The 12418-nt window shown below is 48.9% G+C and overlaps 6 protein-coding genes; 4 read left to right on the top strand and 2 right to left on the bottom strand.

Moving 5' to 3' along the window:
- Nucleotides 1-380: 380 nt before the first annotated feature.
- On the bottom strand, nt 381-1741 carry FFUJ_11570 (uncharacterized protein; the record flags this gene model as incomplete). XM_023570482.1 has 2 exons in its annotated part: nt 381-1435; nt 1501-1741. The coding sequence occupies 2 exons, from the start codon at nt 1739-1741 to the stop codon at nt 381-383; spliced, it is 1296 nt and encodes a 431-aa protein (XP_023437589.1).
- Nucleotides 1742-3428: 1687 nt separating this feature from the next.
- Nucleotides 3429-5184, bottom strand: FFUJ_11569 (related to 4-coumarate--CoA ligase; the record flags this gene model as incomplete). XM_023570481.1 has 2 exons in its annotated part: nt 3429-3515; nt 3577-5184. The coding sequence occupies 2 exons, from the start codon at nt 5182-5184 to the stop codon at nt 3429-3431; spliced, it is 1695 nt and encodes a 564-aa protein (XP_023437588.1).
- A 1445-nt stretch (nt 5185-6629) lies between these two features.
- Nucleotides 6630-8496, top strand: FFUJ_11568 (related to general amidase; the record flags this gene model as incomplete). XM_023570480.1 has 6 exons in its annotated part: nt 6630-6896; nt 6947-7330; nt 7379-7446; nt 7498-7999; nt 8048-8223; nt 8274-8496. 6 exons carry the CDS (start codon nt 6630-6632, stop codon nt 8494-8496), a joined length of 1620 nt encoding a protein of 539 aa, XP_023437587.1.
- Nucleotides 8497-9182: 686 nt separating this feature from the next.
- Nucleotides 9183-10055, top strand: FFUJ_11567 (related to estradiol 17 beta-dehydrogenase; the record flags this gene model as incomplete). Its single annotated transcript, XM_023570479.1, has 1 exon — nt 9183-10055. One exon carries the CDS (start codon nt 9183-9185, stop codon nt 10053-10055), a length of 873 nt encoding a protein of 290 aa, XP_023437586.1.
- Nucleotides 10056-10348: 293 nt separating this feature from the next.
- Nucleotides 10349-10798, top strand: FFUJ_11566 (related to flavin-containing monooxygenase; the record flags this gene model as incomplete). XM_023570478.1 has 3 exons in its annotated part: nt 10349-10400; nt 10465-10552; nt 10603-10798. The coding sequence occupies 3 exons, from the start codon at nt 10349-10351 to the stop codon at nt 10796-10798; spliced, it is 336 nt and encodes a 111-aa protein (XP_023437585.1).
- Nucleotides 10799-10830: 32 nt separating this feature from the next.
- FFUJ_11565 (related to flavin-containing monooxygenase) lies at nt 10831-12051 on the top strand (the record flags this gene model as incomplete). XM_023570477.1 has 2 exons in its annotated part: nt 10831-11112; nt 11164-12051. 2 exons carry the CDS (start codon nt 10831-10833, stop codon nt 12049-12051), a joined length of 1170 nt encoding a protein of 389 aa, XP_023437584.1.
- Nucleotides 12052-12418: the final 367 nt, after the last annotated feature.

Genomic DNA, 12418 nt, shown 5'->3' with positions numbered 1-12418 from the left:
GGCATTGGCATCCGTTAGACCATCCGAGGAATGTCGGCACCTAAGATAACTTCGCAGCTGAATGCCGGAGTGCCTTCTGACCCCGCTTTCGCTTACGCAAGCCGACCTACGATCCAGCGTCGGGCCATCAACCAGAAGGCTGCAGGCCTGCGGAGAATAAGAGCATAATGGACAATTATGAATTGCGCCATCCTTAGATCCGGCACGTATAGGACTCTACTGCTACGTAAAACATTAGGGTACGACTGTGAAAAGGCGGTTCTTTACGTCGCCAGCGCCAGATACCCTCATTCAGGACCAGGGTCACTGTACAGCGTCCGAGTTGAAATACTATGCTTGATAAGCTACATATGCTACAAGTTCTATAGTCTATAGACTGTTTAAACAGTAGCGAGTCTCAAATCAAGAATCTCTGGTAGTTTCCCGCTACGCGGGTTTGCTCTCATTTCGCAGATGGATTTGAAACAAACCTTGGCTGGAGCGACCAAACCCATCTCAATATGCTTCTTCAACATCGGCCTCTGCTCATTCAACATCTCAATAATAGCCTCTCCCGAGGATACAGGAGGGGGCTCTGATGTGTTTATCATTATTTCCATGGCATCCTTGCAGTCTTGACGGGTGACAACCACCTGGAAAGCTTCTATAGCCACACTCTTCAAAACAGCCCTAGAAAGCTGACGTAGATGTGAAATGTCTAGAGAAACAGGACCTAGTCGAACAGCATCGTTACTACGTCCCAAAAGGCGGAAGATTCCAGCCGGTTTATCTACCCACTCCGCGCGATCCCCTGTTGGGTAACGGATGACGGGTGTCAGGTCTCGAATCAAGTTTGTCACAACAAGTGTTCCGGGAATATTCGCTTCTTCGGTTGGTACAAGCTCTCCATCTTGATCAACGAGGATCTCGACAATGGCCGCTGCCGAGAGTACGATATGTTCTGCTGGGTCTGAGCTTCCAGCAGAAACGGCTACGACCCCCGCATCGATGGAGCCATATATGCAGCTGCGTATAGTCGCGTTGGGGAAGAGGTAGGCCACCGCAGCGACTTGGTCTTCAAACATTGGCTCACCACCAAACATGATAGCCGTCACATATTCGAACGTTTCTTGTTTAGGGCGGCAATAAGAGGCCAGACGGACCAACGATGTTATAGTTGAGAGCACGGCCGTTGCGCGGCATGTTCGCAGAAGCTGGGCAGTCACATCCGGCGCCATCAAACCTCCAATTGGTATCTGGATGGCAGGAATGGGCAGAGAAATGACGCTCAGAATGTGCAGCAGAAAGGAGCCGTAGAGGTCTCCAGCGTAAAAGAGATTGGCGACTCTGTCGCCGGCCCGCAGACCCGCATGGAGAAGTCCGTCTGCTAGGAGGGACGCAGTCCGAAGCAGCTCTATCTGAGAGTAGCTGGTAAACTTGGGAGTACCAGTTGTGCCTGCAAATTAATGCCGGTTAGTGGCACTGCCCATAAGATGAGTTTTGGGGTATTCTCCAGCTTACCGCCAGTTTTCATTAGAACGCCATCTATCTGGCAAGAGGTCATAACCGAACGTTCAGAATCATGATAGGCCGCCCAGTACTTGGAATGATCGATCAAAGGCACTTCTTTGGGGGTCAGTTGGCCAGTAGTCGCCATATCTTTGTAGAGATCGCTGTAGAACGGTGACTTCTGCTTTGCCTCAGCGATAAGTCCGTTGAGGCGAGGATATTGGTCATTCTTTGGTGGTTGTACGACTGACATGATGACGGCGGGCCCCAAGTTGCTACAGTTTCAGAAATTGAGAGAAGATAATTCCTTCCTTCGGCAAGAGGTAGAAAGAACTTGATTGTAATAGATGTGTAACCACGAAAGGTATACCAGGTTAAGGTTTCTTGCCGTCTGGGGTGTGCAATATACGGTCTTCTTCCGGGAAACAAGTTTCGAACACAAGCAACGGCTCGTGACTATCCGAGTGGTTTTCATGCTCTCCATTCTAGTGGCCCAAACTGAACGGACGTAAAAGATCGCATAAACAGCCTTTCGTTATGCGTTGTTGTACTCGGATGTTTAAGTTTGGCAGGGATCTTAACGAGCTAATATTAGCTTCCCTCTGATACTGAGTTCTGCATGGTGATTGTCAGTTCTCAGTCACAGGTCTAACCCAGCAAAACCTCGAACGTGAGACACTTGTTCTTCTGATCGACGGAGTGTGGTTGCAATCGGGCCAAGCAAGTATCGGATCGAGGCGCATGCATATATCAATACGAAAATTCCCCCATTGATACTTAGATAGGAGCCAAGGACGCTGCGGTCTTTGTCTAGCCTGGAGCCCCCTGGACGACGTAGCATTCGGCATACGGCAGGGACTCATTGAGAACCCAGGAGCTAGTCATTTTTGGCGACATTGCCCGTATTGAGGGGGTGTGTCGGCATTGGGCTGAACTTCTGTGAATACTGTCAACCATCACTACGGAACTTCGGCTCGGGAGCACAAATAGCTTCCCAGGGCTATTCTCAAGATCAAATAAGCTGCTGTCTCTCTATTGATGAGGGAAGTACAAGGCCTAGTACAACCTCGTATAGAGTATGGCTAACGAAAGCACGGACGTCTTTTGTTGCACCATACGGAGTATGTAGGGCATCTCATACTACGTGGTATGCTAACGGCCGTGCGCCCTGGAGGCCCAAGCAAAGGCCGCATTCCGTTCCGGTGATTTGATAATCTTGGCTGAACTCTGTCAGTATCCAATACGAGAAGATAAGCAAGTGAAGCTAAGCTTTACTGGCGCGCCTGTTTCTGAGTTGAACAATGCCCAGGTACTTGCAGGGAATCTTGTCGGCAAGGAGAACAAGCAAATTTGCTTCATTCGCGAGCTTTTTGGCCTTCATATGAGTTGATAGATCAGGGCTTCCCTTACACCGTCTTTCCGGTACGTAATAAAGAGAGGAATGTTTGGGAACCACCCAAGGGGACAACCATCTCATTCCTAGGAACCTGGTAGCGATCATCAATCATGTTGAAACAAAATGACGCATAGTTGAAACAAGTTGTCCATTATGTCAAAGCTTTGCCATCTTATCGGTAGACACATAACATTGCTACTCAGGCCGCCTAGTTTAGAGTTTAAGGCGGTCGGATGCTTGGATCAGCGTCGAAGGAGTGCGGGATATTACTAAGGCGACGGAAAAGGGAGAAGTTTGAACAGATCGGTGTCGACCCCTGGCTTCTTGTAAGTTGAAGACTTAAATCAAATCTAAGTTGGCGAACTGGAGACTTATTTAGGTTGCCGGAAGTGGCAGTGAGGATATCCTGCCTGGATTCGCAACTCGCCAACAGAGTCGTCAATCTCATGGGGGGACGAAGGTCGACCGTTTTCAATTTATGCCGTCAATTTATTGCCTATATCATGTCTATTGTCTATCTCTTGTCGCATGTAAAACATAGTCATTATGCTAGTTTTGCCTTTAGTGATATGAACCCATTTGTCTCTTCCTTGGCGCGATCGCGGAGGACTCGTCGCAGAATTTTCCCGGACTGTACACAGCAAGAGTTCATTAGCTTGATAGTACTTTTAATGTGACCGCACTGCACTGACCTGAGTTCGGGGGATAACATCTACAAAGACTATGCCACCGTCAAGACGCTTATAGCGTGCGACCCTTCTTTCAATCCAGCTCGTGATATCGTGAGCACTAAGACTCGCACCAGGACGTCTCACGACATATGCTCTTGGGAGTTCGTGCCCCTGGATTCCAACACCAATAACGCCGCTGTCGATGATATCAGGATGAGTCGCAAGAACCGCCTCGAGCTCAGCGGGTGCAACCTGGAAACCTTTTACCTTGAGGATCTCTTTGCAACGATCTACGAGGTAGATATTTGCTCCTGGTCCCCACGAGTCTAGATATGCGACGTCTCCTGTCTTTAGCCATCGTATGCCATTCTGTTGAACAATGGTCTCTCTCGTTGCTTCAGGATTCTTCCAGTATCCTGCCATGAGTGTCGGGCTGGTAAACCAGAGTTCACCCTGTTTATTGGCCTCCGCAATCTCATTTACCCCATTCATCAGCTTGATAGCCGAGTTTGGTGCTGCCTCACCAACAGAGCCCGGAGAGCCAGCTAGACGGGGATCGTTCATGGTTCCCAGACAAGTCAACTCTGTCATACCCCAACCCTGGCGAATAATGACGCGGTCATCTTTGAAGAGAGCATTTGCCCTTTGCTCCAGCGACAAAGCAAGTGGCGCTGTCCCACAAATCACATTTTTCACACTCCTGAGGCTATTGCCCACCAGTGCCGAGTTCGCCACGAGCGATGAGATAATTGGTGGAGCAACCATCAGCTCGGTGATCTCGTACTTCTCAATGTGTCGGAGCATGTCATTAAAGTTATACTGCCTCATGACATAGGTCTCCATGCCCATTTTGGGACAGTTGGCAATGAATGTTGTCTGTGCCGCAACATGGTTAAGTGGGAGAAAGCATAGGGCGCGAGCACGATAAGACTCCAGCCAAGCTTCTTGCTGAAGTCGATGAAGTAGAAGGTGCGCTTCACCATTGGAAACGTAGGCAAAGTGCGTCACCTCTACGCCTTTAGGCATGCCAGTTGTCCCTGAGCTGTAGTTTAGGCAACATACAGCAGTCTCGGGATTTGGCGGTTCAAACCACTGGAAGCTTTCTGCCTCATTAGCAGGGCTGAGAAGCTCAGTCCACGAGCGTACGCCTTCATGAGACAGATTGTTGTTGAGGGGACTTCGCGCGTCGTGATGAAAGACATGGCTCTTTTCTAGGCCGCTGATGCGTGCTGATTCAACGGCGGTTTTGATAAGATGCGTACTGGTAATGAGAACCTTTGCGCCGCTATTCTTCAACTGGTAGCTGAGCTCCAAAGTCGTGCTTGACGAAGTTGCGCCAGTATAGATGGCGCCTGCCATGATGATGCCAAAGAACAGGCAAGGTACAAAGATTCCATTCTCAGAAAACACCAAGACTCGCTCTCCCGACGTGATGCCAAGACGACGAAGACCTATTGCCAGGCGTTTTGAGTACAGCTCGAACTCCCAAAACGTCAAAGTATTCTTTGGGTCATCAGAATCCACAAAAGCGATCTTTTCATTGCGTGGGCCATGCTGTTCACTTCCAAAGACCCAGCTAGGTAGAGATATTCGAGGCGTCGGAGTAGACCACCTTGATTGGATAGGCATTTCGATAGATAGGGGACTTGAATGGTTGCAATGTGATTAAGTCCGTAGGATTCGTATTTTCTAAACATGAGATAAGCTGAGTGATTAGGATCCCTCTTCTTTTCTTTGCATTTTTATGTATGCGCAAACCAGAGATTTAATGCAAGGTCAGTCTTACATTTGTACTAACCTGCCCTTACACGTTTTTGTCTAGACCGAAACCTGGATATCTCGGCATGGATACCCTGGGAGCTGCTAAGGTTGGTGTGTACTTGTGAGGCGGAGGAGCTCATGCCGAACCGGAATTCATTAAACTCCACTTATGATTTACATCGTCTCGTTTTGAATCAAACGCTCAGCTACTTCGTTTTAGTGTCGAATCTGGTACGATTCTCATGTGTCATTTTTAGGTTCAGTCCCGCTATGACCTTTCAAGCCCGCTTTTCAAACCTTGAACCTCCATGCATAGTAGATAATTTTAATGGGAAAAAGACAGGCTGTATAACGTGCATATTTCGCGTTAACATCGCGCTCGTGTTTTCGGCCGTATCCCTAGCCATGAGACATAATGCTTCTCAGAGAGAGAAAAAGGTATGCTGTCATTTATAGAGGCGGGATTTCCTGTAGCCCTAACAAAACCTTTGCCTTTTTTAGATAGTTATATTTGTGTCAGTTCTTGGCATGACTGGGCCAATATCCTCGTGCGGGGATGAAGCTATTTTGACTTGCATGGTGGCAGGTTCAGGTCCTTCAGCTGAGCATCTGGATGAAGTCCACGTGATGACGCGTTAGTGAGATCTGCGGATGTATCGGCCGACGGCGAACTGCGTGGTAGACTTGAGCATGGGTAAAAGGCAGCATCAGCCAAACAATTCAAAAATGATGTTACTTATAATGAATAGGGAACACGACGGATTGCTAAGATATCTAAACGCTTGAGGGCAGTGGCTTGGTCCGACGTACGTTGGAACAGCTTCCATTTCTAGAAGGATTATCCGAGGCCCTTCAAAGCCCCGAGTTCTGTAGAGGACCCGATAAACTCGGAGCCGTGTCGCTTCTTTATCGCCGGCAATCTCGGGTCCCGGTGCTACCCCACGTGAGGATCTTACGCCTCAACCAATTCCACGTTATCTAATCTGCCGAATGCACTATAACTTGGGCTATCTATCATTTGGTATGACAAGTTGACAATGAAAAGGGCGCTCAAATGCGGGGTTTGGCGGTTGGATATCGTCGGCTCGGCCTGCCAATAGCGGCATAGGATAAGCCGACGGGCGATACTGACCCCAACCCCACATGACTTGAATGACTTGGAGAATGTAATCATTTGACATTCTCTAAAATTATCCCTTCTTTCTTTCTTTCATCGTCCTTTTATAATACTACAGACTATAGTATGTGTTCCTTCTCCTGAACACCCTTAATCCACTACATCACTGACAACTGATAAGATCAGCTTGGACATCATGGCATCTTATAAAGAAACAGTATCAGCTGCCTTACAACAGCGCGATATCGGCCTTGGCAAGGTCGAACCAAAGCTACAGGGCATCCCCGATGAGCTCCCTCGTAGCTCTCAAAGCCTTCCTCAAAGTATCTTGACTGCACGCGAGATTGAGATCACAGAAAAGTATTCAGTGATGGAGCTCCTCGATGTCCTCCGTAAGCGAGAGATCAAGGTTGAGGAGGTGACGCGTGCATTCTTGCGGAGAGCTGCTCTCGCCCAGGTTGCTGTAAGTTATGGCCCACCTACACCCAAGCAGGATGCTAAGTGCTCGAGTAGACCAACTGTTTAGTCGAGCTTATGTGGGATCAGGCCATTGAGCGAGCCAAATATCTCGATTCACTACCGGAACCCAAGGGAAAGCTCTTCGGTCTTCCCATTTCTACCAAGGAACATCACGGCATGGTCGGCGAGAACGTCTCAACTCACGCCTCATTCGTTGCCTGGATTGGCAAAGCTCATGGCTCTAACCTTTTGTATGACCATTTGTATGACGAAGGCTGCGTTTTCTACGTGCGAACTACTCAACCTCAAACCATCATGCATCTTGAGACCATCAGCAACATCTACGGACGAACAGTCAACCCTTACAACCGCGATTTGACGGCTGGTGGCAGCAGTGGTGGCGAGGGAGCTTTGCTTGGCTTCCGGGGAAGCATCTTGGTAAACATAATTTTGGCCATAGCCTCAGCTTTTGACTGACATGAATAGGGTGTTGGTGGTGATATTGGTGGCAGTGTTCGTTGCCCAGCTGCCCACAACGGAATCTATGCCTTCAAGTGAGTTATCATGGTAGTAATGCTCGAAATATCTTTACTAAACCCAAACAGGCCAACTCTGAAGCGAATCTCCGTCATGGGCGCGCGCTCGATCATGGTCGGCAAGGAGACCGTTTCCTCAACACCTGGACCGATGACGCTTGACCGCGAGTCCCTCGAACTGTTTATGGAAGTCGCCTTGTCAAAGAAGCCATGGCTCATCGATCCTTCCCTTACAGCCAAGCCATGGACTCCTTTCAAATTCGACAGACCTCTAAAGGTTGCGGTTCAATGGTGGGACGGTGTCGTCCAGCCCCATCCTCCCATGACAAGAGCTCTGAGGGAGGTTGCGGAAGCCTGCCGGAAAGCAGGTATGGAAGTTGTTGACTGGGACTGTGAGCCTTTGGACCATAAGAAGGGATGGGAGATCCTATCAGCATTGTACTGGCCAGATGGAGGCAAGGAGGCTCTTGAGCTCATGGAGGCCGCTGGCGAGCCTGTACTCCCATTGACAAAGTTCATTATTCAGGAGCAGCCCAGCGTGAAGGATTTGACGATGCATGAGCTTTGGGAGGTGAGTCTAATTGGCACGAAAAATCGGACAATACTGACAGCTTCCTAGCTATGCACCAAGCGCGACGATTATCGGGCAGCATATGCTCGAGCGTGGTCATACACAAGCAAGAACGACGGAAGAGAGGTTGACGTGATTCTATGTCCGCCATTCCCTGGAGCCGCGGCGCCTCATGATCAGTCACGGTACTGGGGCTACACTTCCCACTGGAATCTGCTTGACTAGTAAGTCATCCTCATGATATTCCGCCAAACTCTGCTGACAGTGATCCCAGCCCCGCGGCAGTTTTCCCAGTAACAACGGTCGACCCTGAGAAGGACCCCAAGGACCTTAACTACGTCCCCAAGAACGAGGACGACAAGTTCAACTATGATCTCTATAGCCCCGAGACATACGCCAATATGCCTATCAATCTGCAAATTGTTGGACGAAGGCAGTACGATGAGAAGGTACTTGCTGCGCTCAAAGAGATTGAGCACGCGATGGGTAGGAAGTGATGAAATACTAGGTATCTAAATGGCTTGTCTGAGAGGCGGATGGCCTGAAACTCCGCAACTCCGCCATCCTAGAGTCGGAGCAACCATTGCCCCGATATGATTGATGAGGAACTGTATGTCGTGGATAGTAGCGATGCGATATCAGTTCAATAGCTAGGGCAGTCATACACCATAGATCATATAAAGGACACAAGACTCATCAATTATGTGCAGTCTGGATTATGCTTTTGGCTTCTAATGGTGCCACCTCCAGTGATAAAGTCTCTAGGTCCGTTTGCTGCAACATAATTGGGCCCAATGAACTGGAGTTATTTGCTTATTCTTTTCTGCGTCCTCTAAAGTCCGCACGGAACTGTCTGACCAATTATTTGACGCAAAAAGGTTCGGAGAACGGCCATGTTCGAATGTAACACCGGCTTTTCATTGATCCAATCACAAGACATGAAAAAGATCGCTGGCACCCTGAAATGATGACCAACCATTGGGGGCGGCTCGACTGATTGGCCGTGCTATGCGAGTGCGCAGTCGAGATCAATCACAGGAAGTGAAGGGAAGTAATATTCATGGAGCAAACATATCATATAAATAGATTCATCCTGTTACACCAGTTTCGTTAGCCATCATTAATCTTTTTTGTATCGTCATCACCCCTTGGCTTAAAAATCGCGTAACACCAAAACTTTACCATGTCTGATAGGCGCACCATCTTGATAACAGGCTGCTCGGATGGCAGTCTTGGCTCGGCTCTGGCACTTGCGTTGAAAGATCGTGGATGGTGGGTCTTCCCTTCTGGACGTAACCTAGCGAAGCTGGGCAAGGTCAAGGAAGCCGGTCTCGAATGCATCGAGATGGATGTTGGCTCGGATGAATCCGTCTCAGCAGCCGTTGAGGAAGTCAAAAGAATCACTGGCGGCTCACTAGACGCCTTGCTCAACAATGCTGGCACTGGCTACAGTATGCCTCTTATCCATGCTGACATCACCAAAAGCCACGACCTGTTTGAGCTCAATGTCTTCTCTATCATCAGGGTGACCCAAGCCTTCGTCCCCCTGCTTCTCAAGTCTACCCACGACGCTTTACTTATCAACAACACATCTGCTTCTGGTCTTCTTGGAGCTGGCATTCCATTCCAAGGAACTTATGCAGCATCCAAGGCTGCTGCTGCCAGTGTGACTGAGAGCTTGAGAGTCGAACTGGCCCCTTTCGGCATCCGCGCCATCAACTTGTTCACTGGCGGCGTCAAGTCAACTTTTCACCACAATTCGCCGGATGCTGAGCTTCCCAAGGACTCGATTTATAACGTCGCCAAGGAGGCTATCGAATCTAGCATGAACGGCAACGAAGTAGGGATGAACAAACCAGATGCGAAGACCTGGGCGAAACAAGTCGCTGGAGATTTGAGTCAACGCAAACCACCTTACCTGATCTTTCGAGGCGGTAGTGCTGGTTTGGCTCGCCTAGGCACTCTGTTTCCGACCGGCACCTTCGACGCGACTGTCAAACAGCTTAGTGGCATAGACGTGTTGGAGAGAAAGCTGAAAGAGGCAAAGTTGACCTGAAGCCTCAGTGATCGGACGAAAGGAGAGGAGAATGTGTAATTAATAGTGCTTTTCATTTTGTATGTTCGGACATTGTGTCATCTACCATATCAGACATCGCATGATCAGTGATGATTCACGTGATGCGCGATGGTGACATAGATGTTACACATGACGAATATGATGAGAGATGTCCGCGTATGGCGTGTTGCGATAAGGAATATGAACTAGATCGATGTCGCTTCTGTTTAATGGATTCTGAATACTTATCTTTCTCATAGTAATAATATCATTGTTGATTTCAGAAATTCATTATGGGAGACTACAACATCAAGTCTGTTGCGGTTGTTGGAGCCGGAGCTGCTGGTGATTCTCCACGTTTTCACCCCGCTTGACGAACTATGGGAGAGCTAATCGTCTATTTTCGTAGGCGCCATTTCCGCAGCCGCCCTCAAGGCAGAGAATCACTTCGACCGTATACGAGTGTTTGAACGGAGAGAAACGCCTGGGGGTACTTGGTAAGAACAGAGAAATTGGGAAGCAAAGATTTTAGACTCATCAGTACTAGGATTTACGATGCCGACCCAACTCTCGCTCCTATTCAGCCTGGGGGCTTCCCAGCAGATATTGATAAGCCACTTGCGATTCCAGACAACTTACCCACCACGACGCCTCCGAATCAGCAAGAGAGATACGCCCATACTCCTATCTATCAGAATCTCACGCAAGTCACTTACTCGATCATTCAAATCCTCGATTACTGACACGAAGCAGAACAAATGTGCCCCAAATCGCCATGTCATTCTCGGACCAGCCGTTCTCCTATGGACCTTTTGTTCCTCATTATGTTCCTCGCCAATACATCGAAACATATTTCTCCACCCAAAAGACTGATGAGTATTTATCTCTAAACACTACAGTAGAGGATATCTCCCAGCTACCTGCCGCTACAAAGGGCGTACTGAAGCCGTGGAGGTTAACATTACGGAAATATGACCCTCTGCGCCACGTCGATGTATGGTGGCAAGAAGACTTTGACGCCGTTATACTTGCCAACGGGCACTATGCTGTTCCCTGGGTAAGTACCTTGAACCGGTGAAGGCAACCACCTGATGATGAATGTGACTAGGTTCCGCGAGTCGACGGCTTGGAGGCATACATGGAGAAATTTCCTGGCAGAGTGATACACTCCAAATTCTATCGCTCACCGTGGATATACGCCGACAAAAGAGTCCTCGTCATTGGAAACTCGGCCTCTGGTCATGATATAGCAGTGGATCTTCTACAGTCTGTTCATCAACCGCTATACCAGTCGCGACGGTCGCGAGGGAGGTTGGATGGCGATGAACCTCCTCTCGGAATGGAGTGGAAGACAGTCATCAAAGAGTACCGACTGGATGGTACAGTCGTGTTCGATGATGGCAGCGAGCTCGAAGACCTTGATCACATCATTTACTGTACAGGATATCTTCCATCTTATCCATTTTGGAACAGCAAAGTAAACGGCCGTCCACTGTTTGACTACAAGAAGAGAAAACTTATCAACAACTACTGGCATACCTTCTTCCAGGACATCCCCAACTTGGCAGTAGTCGGCATGCCTCGCGTCCTGACATTTCGAAGCTTCGAATACCAAGCCATCGCACTTGCACGACTCTTCTCGGGGAGAAACTCTATTTCTCTTCCACCAAAAGAGGAGCAAAAGAAATGGGAACTTGACAGAGAGAAGCTTTGTAGGCAGCAAGGAAGGAAGTTTCACGAGATAGAGTGGGAGACTGGTGAAACTTTCGGATGGTTGGAGGGGTTCTTCAAGATCGCGGGCCTGGGAACATTGTCTGGGGAAGGTAGAATACCTCCTGTGTTGAGCAAAGACCTCATCTGGGCCATTGAACATGTGAGGAAATACCCAGATCCGGGTAAGGATGATCATAACAAGAGGAGGGAAGGGTCGCAATCTGAAAGTGATGGTTGGGATTTGGTTGAAAATACGCATAAGGATCTCTTGTCCTTCATCTAGATCGAAACATGCCAAACATACACAAGTGAGACCGATTTACTACTTCACGTAGCAGCATTCCATCTTTTCTCCCCTTCGGCATTGTGCGGTGACCAATAAAAGTTCCGGAGCCTATCCTTCTCCCTGCGCGCCATCCTTCGGAGCCACTGATGACACGGAAGCTCATCTAGGTCGTCTTCGTGATCAGCTCTGTTGTCAAAGGCAAACCCGTGCATCCACTTTAGGTCAGCTTGAGCCTCGCGCCGACCGATCTGGAGCTTAAGGACAGCACCCCGGAGACGGCCTTTGCTCCAGGGCATTACCTTCCCCGTCTTCTGTCCAAAGATGACAGCCGGTAGTAACTCGATGCCGTTCTTGGGGTCCCATT

Source organism: Fusarium fujikuroi, chromosome FFUJ_chr11, assembly GCF_900079805.1.
Source record: "Fusarium fujikuroi IMI 58289 draft genome, chromosome FFUJ_chr11".
Taxonomy (NCBI): domain Eukaryota; kingdom Fungi; phylum Ascomycota; class Sordariomycetes; order Hypocreales; family Nectriaceae; genus Fusarium; species Fusarium fujikuroi.
This window is presented reverse-complemented; position numbering and strand designations above follow the sequence as displayed.